Genomic DNA, 19747 nt, shown 5'->3' with positions numbered 1-19747 from the left:
GCAGACTGAGTCTCAGCTCCACTCCCCCTCAGCCAGGTGCCTCTGTGTCATGCCCCTGAAAATCTTTCAAGAGAATAGATTCTTTCCCACCAACCCTCAGGTTCCATGTCCCTGTTGTCTCCCCTCAAAGGCCCTTGTGCAGGGAGGTGAACTTACAGCTTTGGGAGCCAGTCCACTAAGGCCTGACGGGAACTGGACGAACACACCGTAGTCCTTGATGTTCTTCACAAAACCAATGAGCAGCATTCCAGGATGGATCTCTGAGAAGCTCTTGGGATCCTGGCCACCCTCTACTGCAGACACCAAAGCTGGCTTCCTGCAAAGGAGCTAGTGGCACTTCGTCAAGGAATGTTCCAGAAAGGGCAGATGAGCTGTCCATCTCTCCCATCTCCGTTCTCCACTCTACACCCTCTCTACCACAGTGATTCTCTAAGTGTGCAGACCAGCAGCATCAGCATCACCGGGAACTAGCTAGAGAGGCAAATTCTTAAGCACCAGCCCAGACCTACTGAATCAGACACTTGGGGGGCGCGGGGAGCAGGCTGTGTTGGACCAAGCCCTTCAGGGGATTCTGATTCACACTGAAGTCTGGGAATCACTGTTTCGTTCCTGCCCTTATTAACTCACCTCCAGATTACCGGAGGGGACCTAAGGGGAAGGCTCATCCCTGTGGTTTGGCAGCTGGACCGGCCGTGACACCATCCTCCTGCCTATCTTCACACTAACCAACCCTATTTCCCCTCCTCTGCCTATCTCCACTCTAAGGAGAATCGATTTTACATTCTGCAAGAAAGGAGGCAGTGTCTTCCTTCTAAGCGCCCACACGAAGACCGAAAGCAATATTCTGAGACCTATATCCCAGCAGAGGGAGGCGGAGGAGAGAAAAGAGGACAGCAGGTACTTATTAACTGTTCCAACTCAGGGGTGAGCACTGAGTGCCCCAAGAAGGCTGGACGTGCCACTGGGAGTGTCCTACTGGGCCTGAAGTGCCACGTGGCCCTCTCCCCAACACCCTGGGCTCCCCCTCTGCCCTGACCACCCGCATCTGCCAGCAGCACCTCGATCCTGCTCTAACGCCCACCAGGGGAACAGAGGCAAAGTGCAGGCTTGCCCACTGGTTTGGTCTGTGGAGGTATTTCTGCAGTCAGAGGGCCGACTTCTTTCCCATGGAGTTTCCAACTAAGAGCAGAGCCTGACCCGGAGTTCCCCAGCGCCCCCCACCCCGCCGAGGGCCCACAGCTCCCACACCTCCACCTCCGCAGCCCCCCAGAGACCAGTAAAGGATACAACACGCCCCTCACCCTCGCTCAGACACAGGACTCTGTGAAGGGTGTCACCTGCCTGGAGCCAGCAATGCAACAGTGGGCCATTGGTGACGTGGTCTGACAGATGAGACGTGGGAAGGAAGCCGGGGATGTTGTGAGGCAGGACAGCCACCTGCAGCCCATCTTTGGTCTTCTCCAGAACCTTCACATCCACCAACTACTCAGGGAAAAGGAAGACAAAAAAGAGCGCTTGTCTTGAGCAGAGAGCAACTCGTGCGGGTCAGGTAGAGATCAGAGGCATCGAGTATCTAGCACCAGGGATGACTGAGAGGTCGAGATCAGAGAAGCAGCTTTCTCCCACTCCCCACCCCACACTCCCAAACACCCAACAGGCACACACACCCACACACACAGCAGGACCCATCTGGTGCTCACATCACTCCTCTCCCAGGTCCCTCCACTGGGTCCCAAAGGAAAGACAGTTTTGCAGGCTGGTTCTAGGGACCAAGAGGAAAGAGGGCAGCAGCACACTGCTGACAAGCCACACCGTAACCGCACCTTCCTTCCTAGACAGTCCATCTGCTCTGACACACAGCCCCAGAGTCTTATCTAGCTTCCTTGATCATCCCCCTGCATGGCTTCCAGCACCCCAGGTGTCAGTGGCGCCCTGCTCTCTACCACCGTAACTAAAATAATTTGTCTGGAGAAGTCCAGGTACCTGCCCAGCGTTAATGGCTTTTTTTTTCTTCTGACTGTGTCCCGCACATTCTTCCTTCGGATCACCTGACAGCTTGAAGGACAAGAGCATCCTCTCTTTGGATGGCTCACAGTTCAGCACTGCAACCTTCACCACCTGGTGAGAAACCACACCTGCTTGGCCCTGGAGAGAGGTACCCCCCACCAGCACCACAGAGGCCTTGGGTGATTCGCCAAGACCCAGGATCAGATCAGAAGGCAGTGAAGAGAAACATACTGAGAGCTACACACAATCCCCACAAGTCAGCCTTTCGGGTGACAAAAGACATGAATGAATTTTGGGGTATAATCCCAAGTTTTAAAAAATCACTTTTTCCTAGACAGAACCAGACTCATCAGATTTAGGGCAGTGCCCCCTTGTGGTGATAGTGGCCTCAGAACAATTTCTGATGTGAGGGACACTAGTGTATAACAGGTGAAGATTAATTTCTTCTAGGTTGAGGGCCTAAGGTTTGTTAGTTTGTTAGCATCCATTGAGCTCCCTTGAGGGTTTCTCTCTGTTCTGTTCCATCTCCTCCACTTAGCTGGCTCAGGCCCGCTACCCAACATGCTCTCTTCTGTAACCCTTAAAAAGTAGCCTTCCTACTCCTTCAAATCTGTGTTCATGGGGTCACCAATGGTAGGAGCCTATCCAGGGGAAGGCTTACCTGGCCAGTGTAAAAGACACTTTCTGGGTCAGGGATATACTCGGCACTGAGCTCATGCCTGGGCACCAGTCCCTGCACGTCATTGTAGAACTTCACAATGCAGCCGTAGTCCTTGACCCTGAGGATAAAGCCGTGTGTCTGCAGACCAGGCTTAGCATCAGCATAGCAGGTAATGGCAGGAAGTTTCGACTCAACCAGGGTTTTCTTCAGGGTCATCATCAGCTTCCTGGCTTCAGGGTCACAAAGCAAAACCTAGGGAAAGGATACTGGCCGTGACCAAGTCATCCATTACCAAGAGAGCCACTGAGCTGGTCTCTGCATCCCCCTGAGAGCCACGGTCAGTCCCTAAAAACCTGCTCTTTCTCTCTGAGAATAATAGCTACAGACCATCCCCGCTTCCTGCTGGATGACGACCTAGGGAGCATTCATCTCTATTTCAAATGTACTACCTCCCAAAAGTCCCCTCCTGGGCCTAGAGCAACACTCACCATCCCAGTGCACCTCCAGAGAGTCCTATGTCGGTTACTCCTACTCTGCCTCCGCTCCCTCTCCCTCCTGGACCACTGCATCTCGTCTAACAGAATGAATGACTGAACCTTTACCCCCTCAACTGTGTTGTGGACTAGCTATAAACTAAGACTGAGTGCGCCAACCACCTCTCATTCCTCAAAAAGTCATCTCCTCGAGGGCAGAGAAATTCCTCTATTTCTAACTTCCTGACCCCACCACTATAAAACTTTGTACCAATGGGTAATCAATATCTTTGTTGAGTACATAATGAAATAAAATGAAAATAAGAAAATCCAACATTCTAAGTGTCTGCACACACCAGGCCCTAAGCACCGTGTATTATCATGTCTAATCTTCACAACTCTGTGAAGCTTCTCTCAGGATCCAAGCCTTTGTTATAAAACACTCAAGTTTCGGCAGCTTTGGTTGGGCTATTTCCGTGCCTGACACAACCCCTGCTCCTCCTCAACCTTCCAAATCCTACCCATCCTTTCCAGTTCAAGCCCCACCTCTGCCAGAAATCTAGAAGACATTATTGTCAAATAGAGCTCAATTCGAAAACTGCTTCTGCCATTTATTAGCTGTGTGACTCTGGGCAAGATACTCTGCTTTCCTAAGCTTTCATTTCCCCATCTGCAAAATGAGGATAACAGTACTTCCTTCATAGGGCCGTTTTAAGGATGAAATGAAGTAAGGCGTGTTACGATGTGCCTAGCACAGCAACTGGCACAGAATACATGTTACATGGTAGTTGCTATTGATCATATTGATCATCATTGATTATCAATGATTCTTGCTGCCCCAGCCTACCCTCACCCCCCCGTTCTGAGATATGACCACAGCATACAGCCTGCACCAAACCACCTGGCCTGCTCTCTTCATGTATGGATATTTTAACTACCAATTATACCATACAATTATCAAGGGCAGGGACCCAGTTTTCTCTTCCCAATGCCAAGCGCAGGACTGCAGATATTATGTGGTCACTTTGTGGAAAAAGGCAGAAACTTCAGCTGAGAAGCATCATTCTCTTCCCATATGGCCAAAACCCCACCAGCGACCCTTGAGGAGGCTCACCCGGCACTTGACCTCATCCCCAACATGGTACTTCTTCTCTGGATTCTTCATAAGGATGTCGGCCAGGTGCATGGGAGGTACCAGGGCCCTGATTTGCCTGCCCACCTTCACCAGCATCCCGTATGGCTTTATGGTCATCACTTTGCCCTAGGAAAAGATGCCATGATGCCTCAAGAATATCTTTCCTATATTTCTTACAACAAAGCATCTCACACCTCTCTTTCGAAGCTCAGCTTCCTGAGGTAACTGTGCCTGTTATTCCAGATCTCATAGGGACAAAGCACATACCCCACAGTGATCCGGATGCAGTAGGGTTTATTTATGAGAAACTTCACATCTTTTTGTGTGAGGATCTTCTTTCAATCTGCCTTACAAATTCATTATCCAACGGAGAGGATTATGTCTCCTAAGGAATGAACTCTACATATAAAGGGGAGCTGCTCAGTTGGGGCTAAGTGGTTGGACAGGCGCAGCAACTGGCTTCTTACTAATATCCCAGCTGGCTCAATTATCAAAGAACTAACTTTTGACCTGGTCTAATCAACACCCATCAAATCCCAGGACTGATGACGTACTGCCTCTGCGTAGTGGGGTGGTACTAGCAAGACCTTACCTTGAAATTAATTACAAGTTACCCAAGGGAAGAAAAAGAAACCCCAGTTAGCAGGCCAAGAGAAGGAATATGACTTTAAACGTGTTCACATGGGGACTAATGAGCTGACAGTTAACCTGTGAACTAAAGACTATCTGAAGGTGGTGGAGTATATAATTATATGCTTGAGGTCTTACCTTTACCAAGGCCCCAGGTTTGATGTCATGATAACTAAGGAACTGAGCTTCAATAACGGACCTAGAACAAAAGGCAAATACAAGATTAAATAAATTAGGACAGAGGCTGCCTAAAATTCAGGGCTACCAAAATCATGTTGGCAAGAAAGGAACCCTCACCAAGCAAGGCCACGAGACACTGTGGGTGTGCGCTGCACAGGAGCACACCTCTACACCCCGCACAAGTTAGTGACAGACTTACGTCCGCAGAGAGAGCAAAGCCAGTTCATCCATTTGGCTGTAGTCGATGATTCTACACTTGTGAGTGTTCCCCGGCTTGAAGGTCTCAGGTTTGAAGACTTTCTTAGAATTGGAGAGATGGCTGAGCTACAAAGTACCAAGTGATTAAGGACCAGCCAGAAGCAACAGATCTGAGGCAATCAGACATTAAATCAGACATGGAGTTGACTCAGTACATTTGTCACCTCCCATAAAACCAGCACTCTTGATTACCTGTTAAAATCATTGCTCTAACTAAAGAACTGCTTTGTACTATCACAGGATCTCTATAAAGTCAGAGAAGAGTCTAGATCATGGGTCGATAAATTACAGCTCACGATTAAGTGCCTATATTTGTAAGTAAAAGTTTGACTGGACCACAGCCATGCCCTTTCATTTACATACTGTCCTTGCTGCTTTCAGGCTATAACAACAAAACTGAGTAGTTAGGACAGAGTCTGTATGATCCATAAGCCTAAAATATTTACTATCTGGCCCTTTAAAATAACTTTCCCAAGCCCTGGTGTAGATCCTAACTCATTCTTATACCTACCATCAACCAGGTATCAATTACGGCAAGTCAATTTTAAGGCACTCTAATATAACAAACAGACCTTGTTCTAGTCCTTATGAACTGTCTGCCACGTTTGGGGAAATTCAAAAATAGGAAACTAATACCCAGGGATGAAGGAAGCAGAAAAGAAACAAAGAGCCTCCTTACCCGGGCATAGGCCAGAGCCCCATCCGTCAGCCTGAAGGTGGCCCCGGCATTGCCGAAAAAGCCCTGGACAGGAACATCATCCAGTACAGCTCCCAGCTGCTGGCAAGAAAGCCGGGTGAGTGGACGCCCGGGCTGCAGGAAGACAGCGCGCAGGCTCAGCCGTACAGCTCTGGTCCGAGGATGGACGCAGAGGACACAGGCCCGTACCTAGGCAAGGGAAAGGGCATAATGAGCAAGACAAGGCACACCAGGGACAAGGCACCCTGGAGCAGACTTTCAGGAGTCAAGACTCTCCATGTGTTGACCAAGCTACAGATGTAAGTACTAAAATCAGCTTGTGCAATCAAACAGAATGTCCCAGAGGAACTATGTCCGACTGAATCAACGCTTACACAAGGCCAGGAAAACATATACCAGGGTCCCCTCAACACCATGAGGCTAATAATACATATGCAACAGGAGCCATGTACTGGCATCACTATATCAGAAGCTCATCTGAAACACACCAGAAACAGCCTGCTCTGATCACAAGGCCATAGCATGTAAAATGTCTCAACTCTGCAGACAAATATGGCTACAAGGAGAAAAAAATTACTAGAAAGAGGTTCACCAAAAAATTAACAATATTATTACTAGGTGGTGGGAAAACCTACTTTTACTTAAAAAAAATAAAACAACAACAGAAAAAACCAACAAAGTCTCTATAGCTTCCATTAGTATGTGTTACTGTTAAAAACAAAAAATAAATCATTTTAGGATTTTTAATAAAAAACAATGATTACCATATATTGGGATTTTCTTCCCAAATATCCATGTTCATTGCAGAAAATTTGAATATTTAGACAAGGGTAGAAAAATCACCCAGACTTAATCACTAACACCTGATTGCATAATCAGCCAGCATTTTGACCAGATGTACTTTTTAAGACTTTTTTTTCCCCAAAATTGAATCTATATTATAGCACTTTGTAAACTACATTTGTCTATTTAAACATATATCTTGTTCTATGTTAAACACTCTATTAGAACACTTTAAATTATAAAAGCAAAAGATTTACTACCAAGAAAAAAAATCAAAGAGTATGAAATAAAAACTACAAGTTGCCTTCTTCTCCACAGGCTCCTTCTCTAATCTCAATCCCCAGAAATAACCACTGGCAGTTTCTTGTAGTCCTTCCAAGACACTTTTCATTCCCCTCACCAGCCCTCTGACACCTGTACACATGCAGTCCTAGGACCTGCCTGTAGCAGCTGTGACACTGGATGGCTGGTTGGGACACAACTGAAATCCAGAAAAGATAAGTGCAACATTTCTTACCGGCTGATTTGAGAAGTATGTTCTGCCTTTCTTAGGGTCCAGGTGCATAAAGTCAACCAGGCCAGTGAAGAACGAGAGGAATTTTAGCGTAAGGCCAAATGGAGTCACCTAGAAATAAAAAGAATCAGTTATGAAAAACATCTCTCTGAAGGAACCAGGAATGAGACTGTTCATAAAGCCACATTATCCATGATAATGATAACTGTGTGTCTCTCCTCCCCCAGCTAACCCTTATCGTCTTCTTCCCATAAAATGAAATGGCAGCACATCTCCTGGCACTGGCTGTTCCTTAATTCAGTAAGCTCATCGCCCCCGGGCCTGAGAGGACATCAGTCCTCCACGCTTGGGATTTCCCAATGGGATGGAAGGCGCTTTACATGAGGATCCTCAGGGAACTGCCAGCCTGACAACTGGGACAAATTGTTGCTAACTTGGTGATGTGCTCAGACTAAGGTAAAAACCCACATGCTTGCCAGAGGGAGATACTGACCGTGAGCAATTCACCCTACAGAGCCCCACAAAGCTAAGAAAGTAGAGGTGACAAGCCTCTCAAAAGAGAGCAGGGAGGCAGGTGACTGAAATAAGGGAAACTAAGTCAGATCCCCAGGTCCTCTCCTCAAACTATAGGGTCCACCCTTCTCCCATCTCCACAGAAAATGGGAGAGTTATTCTCTGGGAAACGGTACCAGACTCAAAACACAGGAACAGTGCAAACCATGAAAATGTGAATTAAGAAAAATTCTGAATATCATATATAGATATGGAGACCGCCAGCCCCTTTCTGCCATCTAGCTCTTAGGCAGCCAGGCTTATATGCTCCTGAATCGGGTGTTAGTAGATCCTTTCCAGAGAAATCTAACATGCCAGAGAAGACTTCTAACAGTGACATCTGGAGGTTGCCACTAGTTCCTGACCCTGACAGGGAAGTCAGCCAGTCAGCAAGTCGCGCCCAGGAACACAGACTTCCCCACAGTTTTTTAGTGCCTCTCTCATAACATGGCAGTCAAAACAAAAACTCAATAGAGAATGGGAAGTTTAAGTTGAGAGACTTTCCCAGAGGTAGGATATAGACAAATACATGCATGTACCAAACCAAAGAAGAGAGGAAAAAAAAGAAAATTAGAACTGATCCTTTAAGTCCAACATCATACTAACAGGAGTTCTAGAAAAAGAAAAGAAAATTATATTAAAAATTTTAGGGCTTCCCTGGTGGCACAGTGGTTAAGAATCTGCCTGCCAGTGCAGGGGACACGGGTTCGAGCCCTGGTCTGGGAAGATCCCACATGCCGCGGGGCAACAAGGCCCGTGAGCCACAACTACTGAGCCTGCGCGTCTGGAGCCTGTGCTCCGCAACGGGAGACGCTGTGACAGTGAGAGGCCCATGCACCACACGCGCACCGCGATGAAGAGTGGCCCCCGCTTGCCGCAACTGGAGAAAGCCCTCTCACAGAAACGAAGACCCAACACAGCCAAAAAAATAAATAAATATATATATTTATTTAAAAAAAAAATTTTTTTAAAGATCTGATAAGGGGCTAGTATCCAGAAGATACAAAGAACCCTTACACCATTAACAATAAAAAGATAATCTAATTTTTAAATGGATAAAGACTTCTGATTCAATATTTCTCTAAGGAAGATTTATAAATGGCCAATAAGCACATAAAAAGATGCTCAACATCACTAATCATTAGAGAAATGCAAATCAAAATCACTAAATACCACTTCACACCCACACCCACTAGGGTGGCTATAATAAAAAGAATAATAATAAGTGTTTGTGAGAATGTGGCGAAATTGGAACCCTTATATTGCTGGTGGGGATGTAAAATGTTGCAGCCACTTTGGCTGTTCCTCATAAAGTTAAAACACAGAGTTATCATATGACCCAGCAAGTCCATTCCTAGATATACACTCAAGAGAAATGAAAACATATGTCCCTACAAAAACTTATATACAAATTTCATAGCAGCATTACCCATAACAAGACAAAAGTGGAAACAACCCAAATGTCTACCAACTCCATATGATGGAGTATTATTCAGCCATAAAAAGGAATGAATCATTGATAAATGCTACAACATGGATGAACTTTGAAAACATGCTAAGTGCAAGAAACCAGACATAAAAGGCTACATACTGTATGGTTCAATTTATATGAAATACCCACAACAGGCAAATCTAGAGATAAAAAGTAGATTCGTAGTTGCCAGGGGCTTGAGGGAGGGAATGAATGGAGAGTGACAACCAATGGGTACAGGGTTTCTTACTGGGGTGATGAAAATGTTCTGGAATTAAATAGTGATGACAGCTGTACACCCTTGCGAATAAACTGAAACACCACTAAGCTATACACTTTAAAAGGGTGAATCTTACTATATGTGAATTATATCTCAACTTAAGAATTGGAAAAGAAAAAAAAACCACAGTGATACAGAAAACTTTCCCAGAACTTAAGGATTTACCTTTCTGGATTACAGGAGGTCAGCACAAATAAATGGAAAGAGAGTCATACAAAAGCACATCATTGTGAAATTTTAAAATGAAAGGGATAAAGATAAGATCCTTGAACATATAAAGAAAAGGAAATCAAAATAACATCAGACTTTCCAACAGCAGTAGAGGCCAGGTGACAATGGGAACAAGAACTTCAAAATTCTGAGGTTTGTTTTTTTTTTTTTTTTGGCGGTATGCAGGCCTCTCACTGCTGTGCCCTCTCCCTTGCGGAGCACAGTCTCCGGACGCGCAGGCTCAGCGGCCATGGCTCACGGGCCCAGCCGCTCCACGGCACGCGGGATCCTCCCGGACCGGGGCACAAACCCACGTCCCCTGCATCGGCAGGCGGACCCTCAACAACTGCGCCACCAGGGAAGCCCTCTGAGGTATTTTTTACCTAGAATTCTAACCCCAGATTAACTATCAATCACACGTTAGAGCAGAATAAAGTTATTTTCAGATATACTAGGTGTGCAGAAAAGAGTTAACGTAGCAGGCCTGAGACTGCGATCCTTGGAAAAGCATGCTTGCGGTGTTGGCCCTGGCCTGGTGTCTGGGAACTTAGACTTCAAGAGGGTTCCCACTACTCTCAGAACTGAGTGGCTCACTGTACCTAAACTATTTGTGCAAACAATATGGTTTATGCTAAACACTCGAATTCCTTAGGAGAGTCAGGAATTTTGGTACATGACAGGCAGCAGGTGCCTATGTGACCAGCCGCAAATAAAAACCCTCAATGAGCTTTGCTGCTAGACAACATTCACCCATGTTGTCATAACCTGCTGCTGGAGGAATTAAATACACCCTTTGTGACTCCACTGGAAGAGGATTCTTGGAGGCTTGTGCCTGGTTTCTTTCAGACTTCATTCCATGGGGCTTTTCCCTTTGCTGATTTTGCTTTGCCTCCTTTCACTGCAATAAATCACAGCCGTGAGGGCCACTATATGCTGATGGTGTGAGTCTTCCTAGTGAATCATCAAACCTGGGAGCGGTCTTGGGAATTTTAAGACACATGAGGTGAAGAAATTAACCTCCCATCTGCTTTTCTGAGGATGCTTCTGGCGAATGTGACACATTACGATGAGTGAGTAAACCCAAAAAGAGGAATACATGGAATCAAAGAAGGTTCTATCCAACACAGAAGAGTGGAAAAGGATCTGGGATGACAGGGAAGGGAGCCCTACAGAGCAACCAGTCCAGACTGGAGCCGGATGACAGTAAAAGGGGCTCCGGGTAGGGGAAAAAAGTAGCAAAGATTATTTAAAGGGTTTGAAAACACAGAAAATAGTGAGAGAAAAATAACTACAGGATGTATGAAGAAATAGTGAAAGGCAGGAAGAGAATTCAGCAAATGACAAAAACAAAGCTGATTAGCAACTCCAGGAAAAAAAGCTGTTCAAGAAACAAATTATATTATCTAGCCCAGCAAATAAATAATATCTATGTAGTCATATAATTTAAACACTGAATAATGATTTAGCCAAAATTTTAATATTCCTTTGTTGAAAGGTTGGGAAAAGGTAAGGATAAGAGAGCCAAAACTTTATCTACCTTGATAAGAAGTTAAAACCCAACGCCTCAAAGTGATAAGATGCAGCAGAAGCTTATTATTATACTTCGAAACACACAGGTAAATTTCAAAAGATAAGCTAAGAGTTAAAGATGAGGGTTAGATGGGATGAGAGTTCTTCATCATAAGCCTTTTAATACCATTTGATCTTTTAGATCAGCACTGCCCAAGAGAAATATAAGCCACATATGTAATTTTAAGTTTCCTAGCAGTCACATTGTAAAAATTACAAAGAAACAGCTGAAATTTATTTTAATAGTTTATTTAACCCAATATAGGCAAAATATTATCATTTCAACACGTGGTACTGGCTACATTTCCAGTGCTTAATGGTCACATGGGACCAGGGGCCACCCCACTGGACAGCACTCTTTTAGATTGTGTGCACGTACTACTTTAATAAAAATTATTTTTATTTTAGAAAATAGTAGTAACAACGAACGGCTTACCTTCTGTACCTGGGCTTTGACTACCAGTCCTGGTAGCAAGCTGTTGAGGGTCCAGTTTTGCTCCTCAGTAGCAATAGCAGCAGAAACTTCTGAGTAACCAACAGACAGACTAACAATTCCTCCATTGCCTTTCACCTCTTCAATAAGGCAGTTCAGGTAGTGACCTACCTTCAATTTAGCACCTGCAAGTCCAGCCCCCAAAAAGAAAAATACCTATTATGAGAAGGACTTTGAACTTGGGCTCGAGTGATACCTGAAAGATCCATGGCCTACCTGCCCAGTTACCATGCAATACTCCCCATATTCCCAATTTCTCAGGGACCAACTACAAGAAGGGCGTGAAATGACCCTGACTGATCTGGAATCAACTACCACAAAAAAATATGAAAACCTCAACAAGGCGAGAGAGTACTGGTTCAGAGGCTCTGGGGGCCCAAATTTCAGTGGAATCTTCTAAATGAGAAAAAGGTCCATCAGATCTTAATGAGACTGCCACTCCCTGACCCTTCATACGTCTCCCTTTTTCTATCACCTAAGATTAACAGTTGATTTTAGCAAAGCCAAACATGCTTCAGGGTCAGCATTCTGCATTTTACTCACCAAAGTGGCATTTAAATATAATCCCCCATATACCACCTCACTACCATGGACTGGTCCCTCTTCTTCCTCTCACCTTTGTTCTTCTGTTGGATGTACTCCTGGGCTTTCTGCAGTGGCAGAAAAGCTCTGGCCCCACTAACACCAATGTCCACTAGATAGCCATGGTCTTCCAGGCTGGACACAGTGCCCGTGAGCAGCTGGAGGAAAGCAAAGCATTCCCAAAAGTCAAAGGTCATGGGACACATAACAAACATCCACTACCAAACATGACTGTTCCCACCATCCCATAATCCCACACATCCTCTCACTTTTAACTTTAAACCTCAATCCCTACAACACAGGGAATATAGCCAATACTTTATCGTAACTATGAATGGAGTATAACCGTTAAAAATTGTGAATCACTATAACGTACACCTGTAACTTGTATAATATTGTACATTAATTATACTTGAAAAAAAATTTTTTTTAAAGAAAAGAAAAAAACCCTCAGTCCCACTACAGGATAGAAGAGGGAAAGACATCAACTTTAATTCTCCCAGGGTTTGAAGGATCTTATAGTTTGTAGACAGAGAGGAGTTGAATAATGGAATGACAGAGAGGGGATTCTCCCCTGGAGGATTTTCAAAAGATAGAAGACTTTCATGTTATGCAAAGAGATAAACCAGATGGCCTTGCAGTGCCAGTACTCTCAGCACCCTGACTAATGAGAATCCAGAACTACCCTTCTAGCTGTCATCAAGTCTTTTCTAAGCACCTCCAAGATGTCCCCCCCCCAAATCCTGCCAACCTCCTTTACCTTTCACGGGAAGCACTGTGGCATTCAAATCTGGCTCTGACACTTACTAGCTATTTGGTGTTTGGCCACTTAAGTCACTTAAACCTTTTTCAGTCTGTTTTCTCAAATGTACAAGAGGGATACCTATCAGCCTCACAGGGTTGCTATGAAAATTTCTTCAGAGAAAGTGTCTAAAACAGCACCTGTCAAACAGTGGCCTCTCAATACCTGTCAATTTCCTACACCTTGGCTTACTGTCATTCCCCACTCTACCCAACGTTCAGGGCCTGGTCCAAACTCCACCACTTCTAACCAAAGGTTCCAAGATCATACTGATCTCCTTCCTCTTAAGTGAGTATAGTTTACATGAGTGTGTTTTGTACCTACTTGACTTGGAGGCACTGAGTGGGGATACATTTCTCCTGAACCTCCACAGGACTGGGAGACTCAGTAGTGGATCATCCACTAGTACGGCTGACAGTCTAATTGCCCTGTCTACCCTGTCTCTCGCTCTCAGAGAGCAGCCCTCAAGCTCTCCCCACAAACGCCAGTGGCCTCTGAAAAAGACTTAATCTGTGAAGAAGTCTCGGTAACGAAGGCACTTCAAGGAACTCCTTCTTACCCTTGCTAAGATTCCTTGGAAGCATTCTTTTCCCCCTACCAGCAAATCTTGGGCTTGCTTTCCCTTTATCCCCTCCAGGGTAATGTGATTAGGTTCAAGTCTTCAATTTCCATTAAGTACCCAAAGTACCCTGGCGACCTTCCCCCCAGGAAAAGACTCACCCCCATGTGTAACAGTTAAGCTGAAAGTGAAAGGTAGTCTAGACACACCCCAGGAGGCAGGACAGGGAGAAGGCATGTTGCCTGCTCCTCTGCCCTGGCGCCAGAGACGTACCATGCCGGGTTTCAGGGCCTCAGCACTCAGCACTTTGTTGACATTTCTGGGGTTCAGAGACAGCTTGACATTCTTTTTGCCCCTCTTTGTGATGTCCAGACTGCTCACCACACATCTCACCAGCATCCCAGGTGAGAAGAGCTCAGGCAAGCTGACCAGGTCCTGCAGAATACAAATGAGAAAAACCTGATACGTACCCTTCCCCTGCACTGAGAATTTATTGCCTGGTCCTGGCTCAGCAGTGTCTCATCCTCAGATCCCAAAGAGCCCAAAAGGCAGATGAAGGGAGTAACTGCTCACCCACAAAGGAAGCGGCCTGTGGCCATATCACAGTCTTGGATTACAGCTTAAGGTCTCCAAACATCTCCACGCAATGGGCAGATGTAAAATGACGTGTTAAAAGAATCGTCTACAATTACTGTCTCTACTTCCTCATCTTCTCCTCACTCTTCAGCTCACTGCAATCTGAGTTCCACCCCCATCACTCCATACTTGATCTCCCAACAAAACCTCCAATGACTTCCATGTCGCTAAACCCAACAGTCCACTTTACAGCCCTTCTCTCACATGACCTTTACAAAGCATTTAACTCTGGTGCTGCTTCCTTAAGCATTTCCTCCCGGCTTCCAACCCTTCGTTCACCATTTTTCTTCTCTGTGTCTCTGGTCCCACCTTCTTCTGACAGCAACTCTCCTTTTATTCAGCAACTAAAATATAGTATTTGCCCCAGGCTCGGTCTTTCAGTCTCTTCTCCCTCTGTGTGCTCCCTCTAAGCAACTTCTTCCCTCTCCATAGCTTCAATTACCACCTATACAAAGAAGTCTAACACATTCATGTTTCTAACCCAAACGTCCCTGAGCTCCAGCATCACCTATCTACTGGTTGTCTCAACTGTACCTCAAACTCAACGTAACAGAAAATCAAATCATGATCATCTCTCCTAATCCAGGTCCCTTTCAGGGTTTCCTGTCTCAGGATGGCATGGCCAACTGTCAAGCCGTGCTCAACAGAAACCTAGGACTCACCTCTGACACGTCTCTCGGCCTTGCCACCCATATGGAATTCGTCACTAAGCGCTGACTTTACCTCCTCAGCCCTCAGTAAATCCATCCATCTCAAGACCCTAGACTACAACAACAGCCTCCTAACTGGTCTCTAGGCAGCTACGCATGCCTCTTCAATTCAGTCTCTGTGCTGTCTACATGGCACCCACCCCAGTGAGGACATTTCAAGGGCTTCCCACTGATTCTAGAAAAACAATCCTAAACATGGTCTGGCCTCCACCCAGCCCTCCAGCCCCATCCCACTCCACTCTCCCCGGCTCTCTCTGCTCTAGCCACACTAGCCTTCTGCTGCACATTGGGCTCCTTCTGCCTGAACTCCCTTCCTTCCTTCTCTAGCATAACCTCATCCTTCCTACCTCAGCTCAGGCATCCCTTCCTCAGGCAAGTCTTCCAGGTTCCCTGGGCTAAGTCAAAATCCCCTTATTTAAAAAAAAAAAAAAAGAAGAAGAAGAAGAAGAAAAGAAAAAAAAATTTCCCTATTATAAACTCTCTTGGTACCTTGTACCCTTCCTTCTTAACACTTAGCAAAGTTGTCATTTTACATCTGTTGGTGTACTACTTATTTCCAGTTACAGATTTCATGCGGGTTTCCCATACCTGCAGGGGTTCTTCTTGTGCCACCTGCTCATTCAGCTTTTCAGTGTAGGCATCACAGATTTCAGTCACTTGCACACACCCCTGGAGGCCGTTGGGGAGACTAATCACCAGTTCCAGTTCATTTACCTCTTTCACGCAACCCAAGATCCGCATCCCCTCACACAGGGACTAGAAGAGAAAGAGTGAAATGTATACAACAGGGAAGAGAACAATGATTGGGGAGGTTGGGGGGGTTCTGGCTTCTAGTCCCAACTCTGACATATAAAAGCTACGAGACACATATGTGTACATGTCAGTACACTCATCACACATCTGAGCACCACGAAAGATCGAAATTATACAACAGTGTTTACAGCAGGGTGCTGGAGGGCACGCTCGCCTTTTCCTTTATTCCAAGCAGCCCAAACTCAAAGGCCTAGCAGGCAACACAATGCAGGACAGAATGTCAGTGGAGACAGAAGTCAGTCTGGAGGGTGCATGCCAGGTCTAAAGGGCGCAACCACTATTCAGCTCTGTGTCCCTACAAACATGAGGGAGTGCGAGCTTGTACTGTCAGCACTTTCAAATTTTTACAAAAAAGCCGGAAATCACGTTTTTATGAAAAATTTTTTAGTTTTCTAATGTTGGCATGAAGTTAAACAATTATTTTTTTTAAGTAGCACACAGGACAAAGAAAATAATTCTGCAAGCTGAATCTATATGTTTCCCTTCACTATCATTTGACTTTTTTTTTCTTTTTTTACAACTAATGTGTATCAGAATTATCTAAAAATTTAAGGAACATAATAAGACTGCTTCACTTCTCTGAGATAATTTCCACATCTATGAAATGAAAGGGAAGAATTAGAGTGATTGCTAAAGCTATTGCCAGTTCTAACCTATGACTCTACTAAAACACAAGTTCCATGAGGGCATCGGCGGGATGAGGGACTCAGCAGCTAAAAAGAAAAACTAAAAAAACAACACATGATCACAGGCACTGGTTAATAATTGAAGGAAATAATGCTCAATTCTGAACAAAACTGGAAGAAGTTCTAAAGACATAAGCTACACACACATATTTATATGAAAAGAATGAAGGAAAAAAGGAAAAAGGAAAGGAAGAAGAACATATACAGACTTAAGCAACTCAGAGAGTTTGTTTAAAACAAAACCAGTTATAAAACAGAAACTAACACACCATTGTAAAGCAATTATACTCCAAAAAAGATGTTAAAAATAAAAAAAAACTTTGACAAACCTCCACACTAAGGATTTCAAACTTCTCTCTTACAAACTTGTTGCTTTCTCTCTTTTCAACTTTCAACTTTTTTGTTTTTGCTGGCTCTTTCTGGATCTTTTTCCTTTTGGTGGATTCCTCTTCAGTAGAAATCTAAAGGGGGCAAAAGACCCAAAAGAATAAAAACCAGTAATCCTGGCCTTTCCCTCCAACTTCAGGTCATCTGTCACCTTGCTTTGTCTTCCCTTCTACTCCACCCCACTCCCAATTGTTCCTTTAATTCCTGCCTCAACGCCAATCTCCTGTTCTAACAGCAATTCTCCCTTTGACCAAAATCTGAGCTCTGTTCTCAAAGCCCCTTCTCTCCCGTGTTCTTCCTCCCTTGACTGGGATGAGCACTGGGGTTCCCCGCTGGGAGAAGCAATTTGGAACAGTGAAAGAAAATAAAAGGTGGAGTCACGAAGACCCAAGTTAAATTTCTATCCCCATCATTACAAGCTGTGTGATTTCGGCTAAATTATATAACCTCTCTGAGCCTCAGTTCCTCACCATGGAATGATGATCTCTACTACACAGTACAGTTGGAAAGATTACATAAAATAGACATGAGACCATACAATCAAGTGTTAGTTACCATCCCTCTAGCATTTGGAGCGCAACCTACTCTAGGTGAAGATTTCAAATTCTACTGCAAATTATGATCGCTTCACACAGCAAGGACCTCATTCCAAAATGCAGTGATCAAACTGTTTTCTCTCCATCCTTAATCAACATGGTAAGTTTCTAAGAATAAGAAACAGGGAATTCTCTGGTGGTCCAGTGGTTAGGACTCCATGCTTTCACTGCCAAGGGCGCGGGTTGGATCCCTGGTCAGGGAATTAAGATCCCACAAGCTGGGTGACGTGGCCAAAGAAAGAAAGAAAGAAACAACGGCACTGCAAACTCAAATATTAAATGCCATGCTTCAAAGGATATAGTCTTGTGGTGGCATGGACTCTCTAACAAGTTTAATTTATAAAAGTTGACTTCAACAAGAATCCAATCTGGAAAACCACACATTCTCAAACAAGGCTCATTCTCCAAAAGGACACTAGAGAGAAAGTGTTCAGTGAGTCTTATCAAAAAAGCACACCACTTACATCAAATAAGTTGTCTTGTTCAAATGACTGCTGGAAAGCTTTCTCTTTCTCTGATTTGTGGGTTTTTCTTGTACCCCCTCGGGGGAAGCTTTCTTCCATGGTTGCCATGTTTGGGTGTCCTAAAAACAATGCAAAGAATTGGTGAGTTGTATCCTTAGTGTCAAGGTTGTGATCAACGGGCAAGAGATAGAGCCTTCTAGCACCAATGTGCTGGACAGCATTCAGGACTAAGAAATGGATGGTTTGATGCCAGGCAACAGATAATCCATAATTCATCTTTCCAAAGGTCTTTGCTTCAAAACCACAAGTCTACACATTTTTCTCCAGCAAAAGAAGTTAGTTTCAATGTATTAAATATCATTAAGCAGCTTCAGTTAAGTCACAAATACACAGATGAATACATAACCCCCTACCTTCAAAGAATACGCACATTTTTAAGAAGATAAAACAATTATGCAAAGGATCTAAAATACAAATCAGATTATAAACTATCAACAAGGAGGTAGGAAATAATGAGGCTTCAGCAAAGGAGGAAAGCTTCCTAAAAAAGATGCTTTTGAGCTGAATGTTAAAAGATTAATAAAATTTTGACAGGTGGAAAGGGAAAAACAGAAGGAATACGAGAAAAGGCATGGAAATAGGAAAAAAACAATTATTTTGATAAGCGCCAGCAATATGTCTGTCAAGCTGCTCAAAAGCTTGCTCTTGCCTTTCTTTGAAGAATTGTTCAACTAGATTACAAGGTGAATAAACCATAATAATTGGAGTTAAATTTTAAAAGACACGTTGGGCTTTTTGTGTCAGATCTTTCATCAGGTGTGAATAGATTAACGTTCACTTTGGCAAGTCAGAGCCTTAAGAAGAGGGAAAGACAGAACAGTAACAAAAATATATATATACTTCAGGCTATAGATTGGACAGGGAGATAGGACTGAAGGAAGGTACACCGGGTACAAGGATTCAACTGCAGTACAACAGAGAAATCATGAGAACCAGAACTACTGAATAGGTATAAGTGAGAATAGAAAATAGGAGGGGTTGGTTCTGAGAGACACTTGGGAACAGGAATCTAAAAAGGCTTGAGACTGTGAAAGAGGTGAAGACCTAGAGGGAGCCTAGGAGTTGGAATCAGGAATGGATGTGTTTGGTAGAAATAGAACAAGCAATGCCGTCCAGTTTGCTAGGCATTTGACCCTTAATCTCATTTCAGACAAGGTGAAACTGAAGCTTCAAAGAGTAAACTGATCCCGCGACAAAGAAGGGTCTTGAGCTACTTCCTGGGGACATATTCTGACGTTACAGGGACCACTCCAGCAGAGCCGGCTTCGGAACCCAACCACTCACCCGGCACTGCGGGTGCATGGCAGGGATCCAGAGGACCTAGTCCTGGGACAGACCTGGAAGCCACGAAGTTTCCACCCTTGTCGCCTTTTCCCCCACTCACCAGCCCCGGGACGCCAGCACTTCTACTTCGGAGGCCGAGCCACTGTAATCACACACGCGGAGTCTAGAACACCAGCAACCCAACTCGGCTCTTCCGGAAGCGTGGGCGGGCTCAAAGCCCACTTCCGTTAGTATGCGGTACCGAGTCCTATAGGG

General features: G+C 44.7%; 1 protein-coding gene across 2 annotated transcripts in view; it reads right to left on the bottom strand.

Moving 5' to 3' along the window:
• Nucleotides 1-19715, bottom strand: part of PDCD11 (programmed cell death 11) — a 41869-nt gene extending 22154 nt beyond the window's left edge. For both annotated transcript variants that reach the window (XM_027112494.1, XM_027112495.1), the window contains exons 1-16: nucleotides 19593-19715; nucleotides 18149-18267; nucleotides 17031-17162; nucleotides 15791-15958; nucleotides 14130-14291; nucleotides 12530-12653; nucleotides 11857-12038; nucleotides 7342-7449; nucleotides 6024-6230; nucleotides 5286-5410; nucleotides 5045-5105; nucleotides 4256-4402; nucleotides 2669-2920; nucleotides 1984-2118; nucleotides 1288-1482; nucleotides 157-327 (exon numbers count right to left, since the gene is read on the bottom strand). In XM_027112494.1, the coding sequence (XP_026968295.1) occupies nucleotides 157-327; nucleotides 1288-1482; nucleotides 1984-2118; nucleotides 2669-2920; nucleotides 4256-4402; nucleotides 5045-5105; nucleotides 5286-5410; nucleotides 6024-6230; nucleotides 7342-7449; nucleotides 11857-12038; nucleotides 12530-12653; nucleotides 14130-14291; nucleotides 15791-15958; nucleotides 17031-17162; nucleotides 18149-18256 (2277 nt within the window). In that variant the 5' untranslated portion in view covers nucleotides 18257-18267; nucleotides 19593-19715. The remainder of the gene's footprint in view (nucleotides 1-156; nucleotides 328-1287; nucleotides 1483-1983; nucleotides 2119-2668; nucleotides 2921-4255; nucleotides 4403-5044; nucleotides 5106-5285; nucleotides 5411-6023; nucleotides 6231-7341; nucleotides 7450-11856; nucleotides 12039-12529; nucleotides 12654-14129; nucleotides 14292-15790; nucleotides 15959-17030; nucleotides 17163-18148; nucleotides 18268-19592) is intronic.
• Between the last annotated feature and the right edge of the window lie 32 nt (nucleotides 19716-19747).

Source organism: Aethalodelphis obliquidens, unplaced genomic scaffold, assembly GCF_003676395.1.
Source record: "Aethalodelphis obliquidens isolate GAN/ISIS:26980383/991018 unplaced genomic scaffold, ASM367639v1 scaffold11, whole genome shotgun sequence".
Taxonomy (NCBI): Eukaryota; Metazoa; Chordata; class Mammalia; order Artiodactyla; family Delphinidae; genus Aethalodelphis; species Aethalodelphis obliquidens.
This window is presented reverse-complemented; position numbering and strand designations above follow the sequence as displayed.